Source organism: Cannabis sativa, chromosome 8, assembly GCF_029168945.1.
Source record: "Cannabis sativa cultivar Pink pepper isolate KNU-18-1 chromosome 8, ASM2916894v1, whole genome shotgun sequence".
Lineage (NCBI taxonomy): Eukaryota > Viridiplantae > Streptophyta > Magnoliopsida > Rosales > Cannabaceae > Cannabis > Cannabis sativa.
The window spans coordinates 47,394,656-47,415,832 of NC_083608.1; the positions used below are offsets into that span (position 1 = coordinate 47,394,656).

Consider the following 21,177-nt stretch of genomic DNA (forward strand, 5'->3'; position numbering starts at 1 on the left):
TAAAGAGAGCTTAAATGGATTGATTGGTACTACCTATATCAACAAGGTGCATCTTGTTTTTCGGTAGCCCATCTCGAAAGAACTCCATAGTTAAGCGTGCTTGGCCTGGAGTAATTTCAAGGATGGGTGACCTCCTGGGAAGTTTTCCCAGGATGTGTGTGAGTGAGGACAAAGCACACTGAAAACACTCGTGTTGGTCTGTAGGGTCAGTCATTAGTCCATGAAGCAGCCAGAGTGATGAACTCGTGTATAAGAGCCATTAGTCCGTGGGTGTAAGGGCCCAATGGAGGCTTGAAGCGGGGACGTTACAGCTAAGTATCAAGTATCAGACAGGTTCGAATTTGTTAAATTTAGGCGTGTAAATGTGTGTACCAAAATCGTCCGATGTAGGTACAAGTTTGAATCCATGCTTATACGAATGAGTTTGGTCGGGTTCACTATAAATTCAGGTGTGCCTGCCAATAGGTTTGGGTCTCCTTGCTAGGCTTACACCATTGTCTCGAGTGAGGAAGAGGGAGGTTGAGAACCTAATCACCTAAGCCACCGATATCAACAAAGAGGAGAGAGAGAGAGAGAGAGAGAGAGAGAGAGAGAGAGAGAGAGAGAGAGAGAGAGAGAGAGAGGAATTTTAGGGTTCACATTTTTTCTTTTTAGAGTGAGTGTGTGAGTGCACAATATATATTAAATTTCAGATGTAGAAAAATAATTTGGGTGACATCGAAGTCTGAGATTGTTAATTAAAACTTGAATTTGAATCGTATACACTCAAGTTTAACTTGAGCCCAATTATTTTCTTTTATTGTTTATGAACTTTCGGGTAGAAGTGTTCATCAAACTCTTCATGTAAAAAAAGTGTATTATACAAAGAGAATGTGACCTACGTCTACTATATACATTTCTTCTTTTCTCTTTCCCTCGTCAGATCCCCATCTTCTCTCTCTCTCTCTCTTGAAACGAACCACCATAATCCATCGATGGAGCTATGACAAGTACAATCTGGACAACATTTGACCCCATGCGCCTGACCATTGCATTCACGGGATGCCGATAACTTCAACCCCCAAGTGGTAGCTCATCATTCTCCGTTGTTAGTCTAGGATCGCAAGTCAAAGTTTTGAAATTCACATTTTGAATGGATTTTCGGTTAGCTCTGATGTTCGTATGAAGATTCGTCTTTGCCCCTAAACTCAGCAAGCTGAGAAAAATAACCTCCACTATGTCATTTTGTCTAGTTCTCTACTTTTTTAGTGACATTTTTTTAAATCATCATTCTTATGTTGTGATTAAAAAATCCGTAGCTAAAAGTTTTAGTCACAAAAATTATAATTTATTATGACTAAATATATTTTTAGTCATAATACTTGTTGCGACTAAAACTAAATCAGTGACAATTTGTAGCTAAATACTATATTTTAGTCACAATTAAGTAACTTTTGTTGTGACTAAAACTCACAGTTATTCACAAAAAATTTATATTGTGATTTAAAAGTTGTCACTAAAAGTTACTATTTTTTGTAGTGAAAGTTGTACGTGTTTAAAACTCAACAACAATTTACGAATAATTAAATTTAGGATTAAGAACTTGGATAGATCATTTTTTTATATAATTTTGGCAAGCTTTGAACCAAATTTTCATAATCCCTTGACACAGGCCCGTCTCAAGGTGTTGAGAGGCCTAGGGCGAAATTTGAAACGGGGCTTTTTTTACAAAAAAATAAAATAAACATTATATAATTTTATTTATTTTTACTTTGAGATTATTATTGAAATTTTGACACAATATAATTTAACTTTTTATCTTCATATAACAAATAATTTTCCTCACCATATAAGGTAACTTAACGTAATATTTAATTATAATTAATAACATCTTTATTGAAGTGTTATATATTTTAGGACTTTTGTAAAAAAAAAAATATCAATAGTATGTCAAAAATTATGTTAATTTTTTTTTAATATATGTAATAAATTTTTATAAATTTTAAAAAATAAATAATAATTAATAAATATATTTTTTATTTAAGTTATAATATTCTTGTTAGTTATTTTTTAAAAATATTTGATTTATTTATTAGAATTACAATAAATTATTTTATCCGTTTAATAGCATCAAGAGTAATTTTTAAAAAATTGTTTACTAAACATAATCTTTGCTCCTTACTAAAAATATTTATAACATAATATTTTTTTTTAAAATAATATTTTTTTAAGAAAAAAAAACCCAACAGTTTACTATAAATTTATTTCTAAACATTATATTATATATATATTTTTAGGTAATGCATTGAATATATCTTAAAATATTATATTCTTATCAAATAAATAAAAATAAATAAATAAACATACATATCTTTTACAAATTTTAACCATACCTTTGAATTTTTAAAACAAATAAAATGTGATGGAGGTAGGAATCGAACTCGACACCCACACCTCAACATAAAACCCCTCTATTACCAACTGTGCTATAAGCCATTTTATGTAATTATTGAACCAAAATTTATATATACATATATTATATTTTTATTTTTTATATATATAATATTAATTTTAATTTTTTCGGGGCCTTCAAAATTGTGGGGCCTGGGGCCAAGGCCCCGGCTGCCCCACCCTCTGGCCGGCCATGCCTTGACATTAGTATGCACTAATCTCTTATTTATGGACAACTAATCTCTTAAATGTCTAGATATTATCCTAATTAATCACCCAACTTACAGAAGCTAATACATTGTTAATCTAATATTTATGTAATTAAGAGAAAAGCCCATATATGCATGGAGTACTTGGTTATAAACTCTACATTTATTTTTTTGGGCATTGTTATTGGACACCAATGGTACCTATCACCTTCTACTTGTGTTGCTTTGTGAGCATTGCTATTTCTCAATTTCTATATAGGACATCGACTATTGGTATGCCACTCATCAACATGAGAATATCCTATTCAATTGTATACTTTAGCTTGTTTTCTCTATTCTAAATAAAAAATCTAATGTACTTTAAATTTATGTTGCTTAATTTAGATCTCCATTATTAACTAATTATAATTAACAATCTAATCACGTATATCAACTTATATATAGCTCCTATACATTGGAAGTGTTTTTTTTTTTCTTTCTTTAAGTAAAAAGGTAAGAATATGGTCTTGAATATAAAATATGTTAATCATCATTAGTATGATATATTTTGAAAAAAATACTCAAAAATATAAATTTATACAGAAACCGGACATATGTCATACTAATGTTAGAGTTAAGATAAACGTAAATAATCCCAAAAAGTTGGATGACAATATATATAAAGGAAACTATATATAGTCTTAATTTGTTGGTAGAAAGTCTTTGTTAATCTTCATTTAACTTCTTTTTCTTCATTAGTTAGTAAGTAACACACTCAATGGCTTAAAATTTCTCCTTATTGTGTACGTTTCGAAGAAACTTCCGTTAATGTAGTTGCAATCGTACACATATTGTACATATATATATTTAATAATGCAGACAAAAACATGTTAATTATTAATTAAGTCGTTCTTATATTTACAATTTTTGTTTTCTTTTCTCGAATTTAAAGTCATATACCTAATTAATATAAATGTGCATCAATTTAATGCAATCTATTCGGAATGTACAGTCGTTTTTATTAGGGGTTCCATTTGTTTCAAGTAACGAAGACGTATATAATTAATGATGAATTAAAGGAACAAAGACATTTAGTGATGAAGAAACCCACTTGAACAATTAATAATTCAGTGTGAACATTAATTAATTTATTATATTAGTCATGACATGCATTCCTAATATATATATAAATATAACGTATATGCACATGGATGAAATGTGGGTGTAATTTATGGAAATTACACGAAAATTTCTAATAAGATAAATATTAATATTAATGTGGGCGCAGAGGCAGGTTTTCGTTTCATAGACTTATAAATAATATTAATGATTATTTATTAGTGGTGAAGAAAAAAAAGTATGTACAAGACAACAAAATTTAACTAGAAGATCAAAATTAGAAAATGGATATTTATTATGGAAAAATTCTACTATTTTTTTTATATGATTGATAAATATGAATTTTGGGTTGTATGACTGATCAAGACTGTTTTTATAAAAATATGAAAATCATTTTGGATAATTACAGATACATTAAGCGAAAAGAAAGACTTTTTTTTTTGTTTGGCTCTCACCAATTAATTTCTACTTTGCCTTATTAATTAATATATTTTTCATTCTATAATTATTTTCTTTATTCTAATGGATGCTGAAATCATGAAATTGTGTGTTTGTAGGTACTTGACAATTTCTTACATAACTAGTCCACATAGGAGGGCAGTGTCTTGGTCATTTATATATTTATTTATATACATATTATAAATTAATTGGTCAATACATACACGTACGATCGATATTTTCACAAAATATATAACTGAAATTTATTGTTTGATTTTTTTTTTCTCCTCATATATTATTGTGTAATAGTCAAATATTATGATGTAGACTCGTATGGCCTATATTTTCTTTCTCAAATATTTATTTATTCACCCAAGCCGCTAGTTTCATAAAGAGAATTGTTAAAAGGTATTTTTGGTGCTTAAAATTTTCTTCGATGAGTCGATGTTATACTGTTATTAGTGTACATAATTAAGTATCAAGTCTCATATTATAACTTAAGAAAATAATTTTTAAGAATTACCGTTAACCAATCGTTAAGGGCCACTAGTGTCTAACATCTCTCCTCGATATTATGTTACTATTTGTGTAATTAAGTATTGGGTCTCATATAACTTAATAGTTTTTAGACAATATCGCACCACTTATAAAAAGTGCTAGACACCACTATAGGGCTGGTCTTGAGTTGACATAGGCTATAAGTAAATTTTTTTTTGGCCCTTACCATAAAGATAAATAGTATTTTTAAAAATTATTAAAAAAATATGTATAATTTTTGAAAAGACAATTTTTTTGATTTGGGCCTTTAAAATAAATGGACCCTAGGCACGGGTCTAACTCGCCTATACCCAAGACCGTCCCTAGACACCACTAGTACCCATAGCAATAATCCTTCAAAAAGTCCATGTCACATGCTTCTTATATTTTACCTTTCAATTTCTAAAGCTAATTACATAACACAAATATTAATGTATGAAAAGGGTCTTATGTAAGTCGTCATTAGTAATTATAGCACACACACATATTATATATATAAATTTACAAGATTCTCGAAAGGCAATATATATATACATGTTACTCTTATATTATTCTTGGTCTAGCTTAATGACCTTTTGGGCCTTGCTCTTTTTCCAATTTATAGGAGAAGATCATAAAAGTCTAAAATTTGACCAAAGAAAAACATACAGCCAATAAAATATTAATATATTTTAACTTAGATACTATTGTACATATATATACACATAGCTAGAGAGAGTACTCATGTGAAAAATTACAGGTAGCAAGAGCTTCATATAGTTATATGTATATAATAGGTACATATATATTAGAAGAGATTTATATATAGATATAATTGAGAGATATACATAATATGGAAGAAAAGAAGGAGTTATTGAAAGAAGATGATGATGATGATGATGAATATGATAAAGATGGTGTTCCACTTCCAGGGTTTCGGTTTCATCCAACTGATGAAGAACTTGTTGGATTTTATTTAAGAAGAAAAGTTGACAAAAAACCACTTCGTATTGAACTCATCAAACAGATTGATATTTACAAGTACGACCCCTGGGATCTTCCAAGTAAGATTATTTCTTTAATTTCTTCTTTTTTTTTTTTAATTACTTATATTGTATAATTATATATATAATATTATATATATGCGCATGTCTCATCCCTATATATAATATGCATATGCCTCATCTCTCTCTCTCTCTCTCTCTCTCTCTCTCTCTCTCTCTCTCTCTCTCTCTCTCTCTCTCTCTCTCTCTCTATATATATATATATATAATATGCATGTCTCATCCCTATATATATATATCAAAGTCATATATATATATATGATAATCGATATATATGTTGGGAAATTATATAATTATTAATTTATATTTATCTTTTCTCAACTCAGATAAATAAAGATGATCAATAGAAACCTATAGCTGGGGACAAGTATGATTTATTAGTTGTACGTTGGATTAATTTTTAACACGTATATATATAAAGATATATATATATATATATAGATATATATAATAGAGAGAGAGATCACTATTACCAGGTCATATATGAGAGGTGCAATCAAGACAAAACCTTTAATAATCCAAATATATATTGCCAAATCAAGCACAATACAAATTAAAAACGTAAAGAAAACATATATATGATCGATAAAATATATATTACTATATATTTGGTTATTAATCCAACAGTACTTTTATTTATAAAGTCAGAAATACTTATATAATAAATTTAATTAACTTGCTTACTAGCGTTTCAAATTTGTAATTAGTGAAAATTGGGGGAAAAGGATCTTTATTTTTTTCTCGGAATTAAGATTTTTTTTGGTGTTGTTGTCCAATAATTCCAATATTCATAAACCAATTAATGCATGTCCCACCCACATAGACCCCAAACATATTATAATTATCATCTGACCAATTTGGTAATGATTTTGGACATGTTTGATATAATTTCATAGGTAGCCATCAAGATGTAGGAGGCTACACCTAACTATATTATATATATACTAAAAGAAATAAAAAGAGTATAAAAGATCATATTTGACTTTTCCTTTTTGCATGTCTGAATGTGATATAATGAAGAAGTTAGCAAGGTTGGGGAGAAAGAATGGTACTTCTTTTGCATAAGAGGAAGAAAATACAGGAACAGTATAAGACCAAACAGAGTGACTGGGTCTGGATTTTGGAAAGCCACTGGAATAGACAAGCCCATATATAATTCCTCCTTAGTCAAAGAAGGTGATCATGATGATCATAATCATAATAATGATGAGTCCTTAATTATTGGTCTGAAAAAGTCATTGGTTTACTATCGAGGCAGTGCTGGCAAAGGGACTAAAACTGATTGGATGATGCATGAGTTTCGTCTCCCTCCAAATAATCCCACCAACACTACTACGTCTACTCTAAATTATTATAATTATTCCACTAATAATAACAACAACAACAACAACAATGCTGCTGCTCTAGAAGCTGTAAGTTTTCTATATTCTCTCCTAAAATAATCATTTTCTTTTTATTTATACAGTTCTTTAGTCCTTGCAACTTTTAGCTATATATATATAGTCACATTACTTAAAAGTAATATTTATAGATGCAAATTGTCATTCATTTTTAATAAAATTAGGCACAATAAATTATAATTTTAGTGACAAAATTAGTTTTAGCTATTGATGTTAGGTTAATTAAGATTTTTGTCCTCCAAACTTTGACATATACCGAATGATCATGCTCCCTGAACTTTTAAGGTCGTTAAAAATTACTCCAGAATTATTAAGAATTTTGAATTTAAGGGCTTTTGTTCAATTTTAGTAAGAGAAATCTAACACAAATTAAAGTTCAGGAGGTATGATAATTTAATACATGTCAAAGTTTGAGGGGCATAATTTAATAGATATTAAAATTTGGATAGCATAATTTAGTACGTAGACAATCACTGAATTAGTAAAATTAAATAAAATTAATAACAAAAATTCTTAAATTCAACAATATTTATAGTTCAAGGAAGATTTTTAGTGCGCAAAAAAAATTCAAAAAACATAATTTGATACATGTTAAAATTTAGAGAGAAAAATTTTAATTAGCCTTAATTTTAATTTAGTGATGATATATTATGTTCATGATTTTTTAAATTAAAATAAAGATTATTTTTTTGTAGTGTGCATGCTGAATTTTATTACCGAACATGTTTTAATGCATGTACGTATTACAACTTCGGGATTAAGTAGAGAAACTTCTGATACAAAACATATATATATATATATATATTAATTAAGAAATAGAATTACCATTATATATAGAGTATTGCTATTAGGCACCAGTACTGTCTAGCACCTTCTCGACATGTCACGTTGCGATTAACTAGTAATATTCTCTAAAAATTATTATATTAATATGAGACCCGATACTTAGTTGAACCAATAGCGTTAACACGTAGGAGGGTGCTAGTCACCACTGGTGCCTTTTACTATTTCTCTTATATATTATATATCAAAAATTCAAAATGTAATTATTAATGAAAATCTTCCTTGGAAGCCATTATTATCTGGTTGTTGTGTCATGCATGCATGGAAAACTGCTTCGCATGCAATATAGAATAAGTTTTACAGTTTTAAAATATAAGCTATAACTTTGAAAATTTTTGTTTGTTAGTAAAATCGCACGCTGCATGCATTTGCATTTGCATGTATAATATAATAATATAGATATTTGTATATAGACATATATATAATGGTGTCAAGCTATATAATATGGTCAAAACATTGCACCTCCTTAATTCCCATATTATTAATTATTTATATTTATTCAATCTCTGCTGCCTTAGATCTTTGAATAGAAAAGTCCAGATTTTGCCTTTTCAATTAATAAGACCTACACATTTATAAATATATATTGTATATATTGAAATAATCCCAGAAAAACTACTCAATTTAATACTTTATTCATATATATACGTGTGAATTGTTGACATTATATATTATACTAACACACATGCATGTTGCATATGTCTATTTTTCTTTTATTCTCCGAATATTTTACTAATATATGGGTTGGTACGTACATATTTTTCCATATCCATAATAATTATATATCGAGTACTCTTAGAATATATATATATATATATGTTACATGAACTATATTTTTCTATGAGAAATGTTAAATATACTAATATTAATATACACAAACATGTACTTTAGAAGTTAGAAGTGTAATATTATTATTGATATAATTTAATATTTAGTCTTACTTATTTTACTTTAATAAATATTATAAAAAACTGTATAAGACGTCATATATACATACATAAATATATAATTAATTATATATTGAGAAATTTCATAATCTATACTTAAAAACACCCCCTAATTATACTATACTATTTTATCATGGTAATTCTTACTCTTATCTAAACTACCATTCCCATTTAATTTTTTCAAAAATCTCAAAAAGTATATTTCTCCCTCTAATTCTCTCATTCTCTCTCTCCCCTAACAGACCCGACCAACCCTCTATCTCCCTCTCTCTCTCTATCTCCAACAACGTCAAAGTCCTGGTCTCCTTCTATACCCCTAATATGTCAAACAAAAAAAAAAAATTTGTTAATTGCTACTAAATTAACGTGTTTATTTAATTATAGTCTCATTTTACAAATTTCATCAATATAATAAATAATTAGCTAGACAAGTAACAATTAATTTGTGACTAAATTTGATTTTATAATATCATATATATGACTAAAAATGCATGGTCATTTATTTTCAAAATATTTCTATTGTGGTGATTAAAATTATAGTCACTAGCTAATATATATGTCACTACTAGGGCGGTACCTTATACCAATGAAATTATAAATTTGAGATTATATATGTTATTCTTATTGTAACAATAAATATATATACTTTGGTAAAATACTTATCTATTTATTAGGAACTTATATACATATATTATGCATATATATTATATAGCTCTGGTATATATTTAATTATATATATACTGTGAAATTAATATTTGTGTTTTGCAGGAAGTTTGGACACTATGCCGAATATTCAAACGAATCCCATCATACAAAAAGTACGTACCAGCTGCAGATAATAACAACAACAAATCGAAAGAGACGACAACAACAACAACCAAAAAATCATTATCATCATCATCATCTTCTTCATTATTATATCCTTTAGAATATTATATTAATAATAACTACAACAACAACAGTGATTATTCAAGCTCTAAATCATGCAGCTTAGAAACTCATCATGATCATTTAAGCTTGGAACTAGACACACCATTATCCCACCACCAATATCATCGACAAGCCAACCCTGGCGCCGCCACTTATGGCGGCGATGAAACTACTCCCACTAGTACTACTGCAGCTGCTCGTGGAAGCTGGTTTGATAATGTCGGGCAATATCGTAATAGTAATAATATTATTAATAATAAAAATATTGTTGGTGTACCTCCATTTTCGGCTAATAATTCTTATTATCCGAAAAACCCTAACTCAGAAGAAGAAGATTTTTCTATGAACGAAAGCTGGGAAGATCTCAGATCAGTGGTGCAGCTGGCCGTTGATGGTCATTCATCTCAGCTTTATAATATTATTAGGTAAATTTTGTAATATATTTATATATAGGGCTCGCTTGAATTAAAATATAGTACATTTTTGTGTTTTTTTCCCCTCTTAATAGTTAAAAGTGATAAATAATAATGGTGGAGATTTTTCTTAACTATATATCATGTATATATATATTAAGAAAATCTCTATTGCTATTATCACTTCTCACTTTTTATATAAAGCAGGCCCAAATACGAACGTACATGTATATATATTTCTCAGCTCTGAACTAGAAAGTAGACCCATATATATAATTATATATTTTGTTGTTTTGCTAAAAATATATAATTATATATTTATGCATGTATATAAATTTGACCTTATTATTAGAAACTTTGCTATAGCTCTTTTTTGGCCATATTAACAACTCTAATCAACATGATCTATAATCCATTAATTGTATATCACTAGCTACAAATACTTTTAGTGACAATTTTTTAGTAATAATATAATTTTTTTGTCACTAAAAATAATTTTTAGTCACAATAAAATGTTACTTGTGACTAAAATATAGTATTTAGTTACAAGTTATCACTAATTTAGTTTTATTAGTCACAACAATTATTATGACTAAAAATACATTTAGTCACAACAAATTGTAATTTTTAGGACTAATACTTTTAGCCATGGTCACGACATAGGAATCATGCTTTATAATTACTCACATTTTTTTTTACTCTTAGTCACAAATTTTGTTGTGACTAAAAGTAAATTTTTTTGTAATATACGTATGTATGCATGTAGCTAGGGATGCTAAAGTCTCATTTTAGTACTACAAAAAATGACACTTTTGCCAGCACATTTTTGTACTGGTAAAAGTTTGGTATTGCATTTGTAAAATAAAATTTACTTCTGATGTGTTGGCAAAAAGGGTTGACCTTGTGGGGTCCCCCTGAATTTGTGCGACAGTACCAGACCCATTTGAGGATGCACCAAAACACTCTCGATAAAAAAGTGGGAAAGATATATCAATGGATGGAGTGAGGGGTTCTCCAATAATGATTTTCAAGGACAACAAACTTGATGATCTGAACCAATTTGTACATTGAGGCCTCAAAAGCCAGCTACGCTTTTGATTTTTTTTTTTTATATTGTTCCACAAATGATTTAAATTCTGAATACATTTGGACATGTCAACTAAAATCCAATAAACCTTTGAACTTAAATGATTTTCCTTTTGAAGATTTTAAAGAGGAAGGAATACTCAAGGAAGACTTTTTGTTAACCGCTGTTAAAAAATTTTTGTTGAGCACTAGATTTGGAACTTGATAATCATGCATGGTCAGTGGAAGGCCTAGAGACTGGGCTGCCATAAGCAATTATTGAATGAGACTTGGAAAAGGAAGCTTGTTCCTTCTACCAGTGCTTTCTGAGGCTTCCATAATTTTGTCAAATATAAGAGAGGCAGATCAATGGTAACATGAGTTCCCACATCATAGATAAATTTCCCAATGTCAAGAGTACTTAGGACAAATAAGAGTTAAGGAACCAATTGTACAATACAATCGATCTGATGAAGAACCCTATAAAATGGGGTTAAATGAGTGGCCAAAATCTCCTACTTTTCTCAAAGATAATCATTCAGTCCAATTAGTACTCTACCTATTACAGTTTGATTTGAATTAAATTTCTTCCCGTAGGTTAGATTTTTTATTGAATTAACTTTTAATATGTGTGCAATGGTAGAGGGACCAAAAAGAATACGAGAACCCTTGACAAATGTACTAACACAACCTAAATGCCCTTTATCTAACACAAATCTATCTAAGTTTGCATAAAATTCACGAATCAAGATGCAGTGCAGACCAATTAGAGACAGTGTGAACTCATTTCTTAATCTTTAAAAAAGCATGGAACTCAGGAAAAATCCTCTAAAGCAATTATTTGTTCAAACCATAGGTCACGACTGCCAAACCAACATTGATAACTAGATACTTTCAAGGCATCTACAAAGCATTGAATAGAAGATCGCTCAACCGTGGACACAGGGGTTTTAGGCAGAGCTTTCTTTTTAAAATTTATAGGATTGGGTTTATGAACTAGATCATCTGAGGAGACTGACGTTCTACACACGAATTTAGTTTTGGCTTTTTTAAAAGAGGGTTGGCTGGGATCAATTAAGGATTTTTTTAGGAACATTTGCTTTAAGAGAATGGGACTGAACTTTTTCTTTTCCTTTGGATTGAACTGAGACCTTTGAGGACGGATGACGTGGTCCTATTGGGTTTGATTTAGGTCGACTGAGTGGTTCAACATCAAACACAGGTGACACCAAACTTTTAGAAGAACGGTTGACACGTTTTGGCGATGACTTAGAGACAGAAATTGAACCTTACCAAACTTTTTAGAGAGATGAGGAGCCTTACCTTGAACTATTCGTAGTTTTTGATTGACTATAGGTGACGAAGGAGATGCCGACATTGATGGGACGACGAACAACTTATATGATACCTGGCCAGACATGGAGAAGGCTCACAAATACACTCCTCATAGGTTCCAGGTGAGACTTCTAGGGCAACAGGGGGCTCAGAAGGTGGAGGAATCAAGACAGCTATAGAAGACAACATGGGAAGAACATTCTCCATGATAGATTGAGACAGATACAACTTGGAAGAGACGAGGTACTTTAAACTCATCAGGGTTTAGAGTTTCTTGGTAGAGAAGTGGAAACAAATTCACTGTCCCTTGGCTTTTAAAAGATATGTACCTTGACAAACGTTGACCATGTAAAGAAAAAATGTTATTTAAAAAAACTTTGCATAAATGAGTAGTACAAACCCATAGAAACTATTTTTCACCTCAAGAAACAGCACAAAAAAATAAAATTTATTGACATGAGTTAATATGATCATAGTAAATCAATAAATGAAAATATGCTTACTTGAGAACAAAAATACCCTAGACCTTACCAATAGAGATTGAAAGAATGCAAGCTTAGAGATGCTCGAAACCTATCAGTGAGAATAAGAGAGTTAACATCTGATCAAATAAGTTGAATCAAAACACTTAGAAAAAAATAGAATATGGATGACATGGACTAAATTTCCTTGAAAATAAGTGCACAATTTACTACAATGAAGACACCCATTTTACTTAATTGAGTCATTATCTTCATATCATTGTGTGCAAAGTATGCTCTTATGGTCCAAGATTAGAATGACAATTCAGATATTCCCTCAGAAGAATTTTTTTATATATATGAACAAACTTTAGTCTTTTTTATTTCATATCATTCTAGCTTTTTCTATTGTATTTAGTCACAATTTTCACTTTCTTTCGGAGATGTAGCCATCCTCTATTGGCAAGGTATACTAATATAAAAGAAGTAGACTACTTATTAGTATATGGAATTAAGAGAGCTCTTCTCATTACATCTAAAAGAGGTAACCTTTTTAACACACAAGCTCAATTTAACATAATAACAAAAGCTAAGCAAATGTAACACAAAATAGAAATTTTATGCACATGTCATATATATTCCTATTAAAATCCCCTTGTATTGTATTCCTGGTTCCGCCGCTGAGTGTAGCCTTAGCGGCTACTCTCATCAAATAGCATACAAAAATAAAATAAAGTAAATGAGTTTTATTAAGTGGAACTCAATTTTTTTTAACTTGTGAAGTTGTGAATGGTGTATTTTATTAACCTATCGTAAGAGCATGGTCATATTCCTTGTTAAGTATACAATTAAAATCTACTTTTTTTTTTAATAAGACAATTAGTAAATTAAGTGGCGCTTTTCGTGGTTATGTAAGAGTAAATTTAGCAGTAGTTCTCTTTCCTCCATAGAATACCTTATTTTTCTCCGTCTAAATAGCCCACATGAGGCAAACAATAATCTCAAACTCAGTTTGGAAATGCAAAGTTGAAAGATGAATAAGATAATCACCACTATACATATGTTGAGCTTTTCGAAAATCTATGGTAATGTTAGTATTTTTTCAAACTGATTTTGCGTGTCGACATGAGAAAAGAGAATGCCCAATTGTACACAAAGAGCAAGCTGGTGAATCTGAAGATGAAGAATGATGTTGTTCAAACTTGTTGCCAAATAAAAATCCGATTTCACTGTATATATGCCTGTAAATGTGTGGTGCCAAATTAATTTATCACCATATGAGAAGAAACTTAATGGGAAGAAAAACAATGAATAATAATTCAGTATTATATTTTATAATTATGATAACTTTTAATTGTCATATATATTAATAAATAAATAACTAAAAAGTATCGTATAAAATTTGAAACTGAGAGATGAAAGACACTTGTGTAAAAGGAAAAACAATAAGTCATAAAAATATATTTATATATATTATATATATAAAATAAAAAATATGATATATAATTTGAGGGAGATCAAAGATGGTCAACAGTTTACTACAAAGTTCTTACAAACAGAATCATTCCACTTCAAGATAGGTTCTTTTATGTTAAGCTCTCGAGAATGAGTTGAAATTTCTTCACCATGAAGATGAAATGAAACCAAAGACCACAAATTATAGGTAAATAAACCTGTTAGTTTATGCAATTAAATAAAGAAATTACACCAACCAAGTTTACATATCTTCAATAACTCACTTTCATATGGTTTACGAATCCCTACATTGTTTAACATCGCTTCTATACTTTGTAAATCCAGTTACAAATTTATTTTCACGGTTGATCAAAAGAATTCCCCCCTTGCTCGTGATGGTTGTTGATTGGTTGGCTAACAACTGGAATATCCAAGCTGCTTGTTTCATTCTCGGGACCGATTTCTCTTACGTCAGCTATCCTTGATTCTGTTGCCTGAATATCACTCCATTCACTTTCACCAACTGGCCGGAGGTCAACCTGATTTCCCGCCATATGGACTACGCTCTCCCCCGATACAGGAATTGCTTTCGAGTCACTGAGGCATGCTTTATCCACATTTTCCTCGGACAAATCTACATGTTTTGTCAGGGGAAAGGTGTTGCCAATATCTGAGCAAGACTCAGTTTTCTCTTCAAAAACTTGCTTGGTGTCGATGTGCTGTCTGCTCAGGAAAAGAATGATAAAATGGTTAATTTGCAAGGACTAATAAAGAAATCAAATGAGTTGGACTTAATCGTTGTTCATGATAGTCCTTGATAATAACATTGGTTTATCAAGTAGATTATGAAATGAGGATGAAATAAGTATAGATGTAAAACCCATAAAGGTATTGCCCAATGACATAACTACAACAACAAAATCATATATAGAGAAATGGATCCTTAAATAATCACTGATGATGGTGTAAATAATTGTTTAATAGGGATAAGAGGCAAACCTTTGAAGTTGTGCTTGTAACTTATTTACATATGCAAGAAGGTCTTCCTTTTCCTTTAATGCAGCACTCTCCTTATTTGCTGCCTCTTTTAATCTAGCTTCAGCATTTGCCTCTGCAACCCTTACTTTCTCCTCAGCTCTCACAGCAGCTCCTTCCAAAATTACTGCGCGATCTCTAGCTTTGGCAAGCTCAGAACGCCACATATGTGCCTCTTGATTTGCAGAGTCTCTTTGCTTAATCAAGTCATCTCTTTCTTTACTCAAGGACGAAACTTTGTCTTCAGACTCTCTTAGCTACAGAAACGCAGTAAAACCGGAACAAATATATCAGCAGAATTAATCAACACCATAGCCACCAATTTTCTTATCTTTTATCTTATTCCACTGGAAGTGTGGAAAATAGAGGGAGAAATTTTTAGCGGAGATAGGAGCAACATAACTACACTAACCACACGTCCTTCAACTCTTCTATCTTGTTCACATTATTTGTACATGCAATAATAAGACAACAGAAATAAGCACACCACTAAGAATATTGGGATTCATTGCTACCTTTAATCTGGCTAACTCTAGTTGCTTCTCTAATTCTTTTATTATGCGATCAAATTCTACACAAGCAATTCGCCTTTGCTCATCCATTGTATGAGCTGCGGATGCTGCAGCCTCTGCAGCTTCAGCAGTCTCCGATAATCTATCTGCAATTTCCTTTATTGTTGAATCCCTTGAGCGAAGCTCCCGAGCTAAATTTTGAAGTTCTTCATCCTTAACCCGCAGTGTTTCCTGTAAAAAAAAGTAATGAGTTCACATTAATCATAGTTGCAGGTTCAGCATAAAGATAGGTAGACAAACATCAAGCACGGCCAAGTGACCAGCATCAGGCAAGACATTTTGTGACTAAATTCTTAACTGGTCATGAATTGGCATCAGCCCATTTAAGTGTCATGATCTAAAGCAAATGCAAAATAAGCATAGTTTAATTTATGTTACAAGAAAAAAATATAACGTGAATTGTGAATTGATGATTTTAATGATAACCAGCAAATAAAAAATTGCCTTATACTTGAGTCAATATTTATTAAAATAAAAGATGAAGAATACCTAAACTATTTCGCCACTGAATTAAGCTACTAGCCATTTTTTTTGCTATTAAGCTACTAGCCATTATTGAAACAAAAAGAAGAGGAAAAATAAAAAATACTAGAGCTTACCTTCATGATTGAAAAATCATCCATTGGCCCATCCCCAATCTTATTTGTCATCATACCAAGAGCATTTCTAAGAGAAATCTGCATTGCTGCTTCAATTTCTTTTGAACATTCTGCGGCAGTCGAATTGGCAGCAGCTACTACTGTTGCAACAGTTCCTAATTTTGCAGAACCATTGCCACTTAATGAATTTACAGCTTCTTTGTGGGCCTTTAGAACCAACTGTGTTGCCCTAATAGTCAAAAGGAAGAAAAATCTTGTTAAATTAAAAACTAATAGCAATATCTACAATGAAGATGAACCTAGAAGAAGGAATCAATTGAGAAATGATGAAACTGAATTACAATTCACAACTATCGTACACGACCCCTAATTAAGTAACGCATATTTCATCCAATCAACCTTTCTTTATCATAACTGGCACATATACTGGTTAAATCTGCCAGAAAACAAAAAATAAAAATAAAAAAAAGACCAAACAAGAAAAAATTGCTCTTGAATGGAAGCCTTAGATTCGGCCTCATTGAATGTTTTTCATGGAGTTGATTTGAGGGCTGGAACAATAACAAACGAATCTGCTGCTAAACTGACTTTTGACTCATCAGTTATTATTTCTAAAGAAAACCAAAATTTCTAAAGAAAAGGTCTGGCATCAATAATTTCTACAGCAGAAAAGAGTTTATGGATCACCCAAGAGGGGTAGCTCAAACAGTTAAGCAGAAAAGAGTTCATGGATCACCCAAGAGGGGTAGCTCAAACAGTTAAGCAGAAAAGAGTTCATGGATCACCCAAGAGGGGTAGCTCAAACAGTTAAGCAGAAAAGAGTTCATGGATCACCCAAGAGGGGTAGCTCAAACAGTTAAGCAGAAAAGAGTTCATGGATCACCCAAGAGGGGTAGCTCAAACAGTTATGCATATGGTTTACTCCCACAAGATCTGAGGTTTGAGTCCCTCCTGGGTACCTACATTATGAATGTTATAGTTTTCTGGTCCAAATAAAAAAGTTCAAGAATTTTCTGTTGTTATTAATATTGTAATACAAACAGTGCAATTAAGTTTCATTAAGAAGAGGGAAAGTACAGATGAGATTCAATGAATTCAATTCACAATAGAAAGAGATTACTCCGAGTTGATGAATCTAAACTTAAGAAACGCCTTAAGAATGACAAGATTGAATTTAAAATCCTCCTCTTCCCAATTCCCCATCCACAAGTTCAAAAATGATATCCAGCACATATGATAATAGATTTTAGGAGTTGAACAAGAGAAATATTACAATGTCATACATTTGTATTTGTTTGATAAACATCTTTGGCTCTTAGAACATACTAAAAATAGAGTAAGGGAATGAAGAACAAAATTTTAAGAAGGAGACAAAGAAAAACTCACTGTAAAGTTGATACCCAAGCTCTAGCCGCACCAGGTGTCTCAGCACAGAGGAAGTAGTCTGTCTTTTGTGGAGTTCCTATATCTATATGATTTAGTTAAGAAAAAGACCAGTATAGAACTTGAACCATTCATACAAATCTTTCAAAATTAAGTGGAAAAGGAAAATGTTTTAACCATTACTAACAATTTTCAGTACATAAATATGGATACATATACAGCAGCCATCGTACTTTGGCAGCCCACTACAACCCAAAAAGAAAAACCCATGTTAACATTAGTTGGAGTAGATCTTATAGAATCTCATAGATATCAAACATTTTCTAAAATGAATCACCCATGAAACAAAATTCTTACTGGAAGTTAACAGGAGATACAGTAATCGTGCTATTCTCATCAAATATAATAGTTCCCTTGACAGTCGGCTCATTTCTCCTGATCCTAAAACATAAAAATAAGCAAGATTAAATTGAATTTGTCAGTTCCTTGTTATAATAGCTTAAAGCAGTAAAATTTACGCACTACTTACTTGTATTCCATTTTCCCTGTAGTTGGATCTAGGATCACCCATCGCTCGTTCCATTTTCTAAGCTGGAAATAAAATGAAAGCTATCATATCAGCCAATTTCCAGAACAAGTAGGAATATGTGGCCAACTTTGAACTACATACATAAAAAAAGGTAAATTGTTCTAACGCCATTTTAAAATTGTCAAAGAATCTTAATTATGTTCTGCAAAAGTTGTCTCTAAACTATAGGACCACAATGTTTTGAATTCATCCTTAAAACTTAAACCATTCAATTTGGCACTATCCCAGTTCTTTGTAGACTTGGTAACAACAATTATATAACTAATTAATCATAATTAGTATAGTGTCCTAACATACATTCTAATTCCATGGTTTTAGCATAACATTATTGCCTCTCAAAAAAAAAAAAAGAAAAAAAGAAAAAAAAAAAAAGAAAAAAGGTCTACACATAATTCAAACTTCGAACAAGTACCAATTAGCATAAGAAATTTTTGAGCGATTACAATTAACATAAAATGAAATCAGCGAAAATAATAGAAAATCAAGAATCTTTAGAAGAAAGATAAGCAGTTTGGGGATCGAATTGGTACCGTATCGGAGCGCTTAAGAAGTGGACCCTGGAGCAGATTCCGACCAGAACCTGAAGCTAGCTGCCGCTTGATCTTCTCCAAGCTACTCTCGGCATCCCCGGGCCTCTGCTAACATATCAAGATTAAAATTTAGGGTAAGAAATTAATACATAGAAAGAGAGTGAGGGAGAGAGAGAAGGGAAGCTGACCGGAGAAGCACCATTGGTGGCCATAGCAGATGAGAATGGAGAAATTAGAATTGGGAAAAGGTTTGTTTGTTGAGGAAGATGTCTGTTAGGTTTGTTTTGGTTGGACTAGCAGGTATTATTTTTATTATTTGTTATCGAATTTAAGAGACTATGTTAGTGCACGTGCCTTACACGGGCTTTTTTCTTTTTTGAGTTATAACCAAACAAAAAAAAAAGCCTAAAAATGGTAATAATGATAAATAACAAAATAGTTAAATCTCTCGGTCATTACCTAATAGATTTACATAGATAGTTAAAATCGAAATACAACCAAATTTCTTGTGGGAGAACGTCCACTTAGTCGGGCGACAAAATTACAAGTTCTACTTACAACTAATAAACAAAGAAGAAGACTTGGTACAAAAAGAGGTATAGTTCTCAAGTGTCCAATGAGACTCCTTCCCATTAAGATTGTTGATAACTACCCTCGAGTTATTCTCAACAATAATAAACTTGGAGGCGAGATCAAGAGCAACCGTCACAGCCAAACAGCAGGCTGTCGCCTCTCCACATAAAGCATCAGAAAAGTCTAACCACGAAGTCTGAATTCGAACCACCTCGCAGAGGTGATTACTTGCAACTACTGCAATGCACATGCTATCTAAGCCCACTTTAACATCACAATTTAGTTTAATTCAGTCTTGAGGAGGAGGAGACCAGACCCCTAGCAAGCACGGAGCAGAGCAAGAGAGCAAAGATGCATGTATATCTGCAAAGAAAGTACAAATAGAGTCAATACACTTCTTCACATCTACTGGACAATTGTTGTGTACCTTATCATTGTGAGTCTGCCAGATAGGCTCAACAACTATGGATGCGTAAAGGAAGACATCCTCAACACGGATACCCCTATGATTGAGGGTTCAGATGAATATGCATGACACAGTCCCACAAGCAAATACCGGTATTACAGATAGGATAAATGCCCCAAGGAAAAGATCGCCATTAATGAAAAGCCACATCACAAGACAGAAACAAATGTTCAAAAGATTCCTCCTCCAACCCACAAAAAGGGCAGTTCGTATCTTCGATAAGGAATCTTTTCCTAATCACAGACCGGACAGGAAGGGCATTGGACAAGATACACCACCAAAGAATCTTATGACGCTCCAAAATATATCTTCCACACAATTCATACTTTTTGAGATTGAAACTTTTGTGCGATGTAATAAAATCGACAACGATGAAAAAACTCCGACAAACGAAGAAGCACCATTAATTCGACGACGTCACTTAAGAAGAAGAACAAACTCAAATTAAAAAGCACCATTAGTTATCTGCTTGATATAAATTAGTTATAGTTATAATATCTGTTTAATTGGATTGGATTGGATTGGATTGGATAATGCCCACTCCTAAGTACTATAACTAATTTATATCAAGCATATACCAAACACTAATCAAAATATCATCCATAATTTCTAAAAATATTAATCATCGAGTAAGTATTGAATGCATTAAATTTTACACAAAAAACAAAAAAATGAAAAAACCCAAAAAATTGATCTAGTGCTCTAACTAATAAATTGACAAATACACACGACTAAATGTATATTTAAGATACAAAACAACAATATACTTGAACAAAATTAACATTAATAATAAATTTAACATACACTCAAAAAAAACAATAAATTT

The 21,177-nt window shown here is 31.2% G+C and overlaps 2 protein-coding genes across 3 annotated transcripts; one reads left to right on the forward strand and one right to left on the reverse strand.

Moving 5' to 3' along the window:
- The first annotated feature begins 5,240 nt into the window (after positions 1 to 5,240).
- LOC115698787 (putative NAC domain-containing protein 94) lies at positions 5,241 to 10,633 on the forward strand. 2 transcript variants are annotated; one of them, XM_030625962.2, is made up of 3 exons: positions 5,241 to 5,755; positions 6,779 to 7,167; positions 9,714 to 10,633. In XM_030625962.2, the coding sequence occupies exons 1-3, from the start codon at positions 5,545 to 5,547 to the stop codon at positions 10,302 to 10,304; spliced, it is 1,191 nt and encodes a 396-aa protein (XP_030481822.2). In that variant the 5' UTR covers positions 5,241 to 5,544; the 3' UTR covers positions 10,305 to 10,633. The 2 variants fall into 2 exon arrangements, with proteins under 2 accessions (XP_030481822.2, XP_030481821.2); XM_030625961.2 differs by having other exon boundaries at positions 5,246 to 5,755; positions 6,776 to 7,167.
- A 4,173-nt stretch (positions 10,634 to 14,806) lies between these two features.
- LOC115699441 (uncharacterized) lies at positions 14,807 to 19,650 on the reverse strand. Its single transcript, XM_030626855.2, has 10 exons — positions 19,501 to 19,650; positions 19,313 to 19,417; positions 18,723 to 18,784; positions 18,551 to 18,634; positions 18,407 to 18,438; positions 18,197 to 18,278; positions 16,811 to 17,039; positions 16,155 to 16,382; positions 15,604 to 15,896; positions 14,807 to 15,327 (listed from the first exon to the last, which is right to left on the reverse strand). The coding sequence occupies exons 1-10, from the start codon at positions 19,522 to 19,524 to the stop codon at positions 14,964 to 14,966; spliced, it is 1,503 nt and encodes a 500-aa protein (XP_030482715.2). The 5' UTR covers positions 19,525 to 19,650; the 3' UTR covers positions 14,807 to 14,963.
- Positions 19,651 to 21,177: the final 1,527 nt, after the last annotated feature.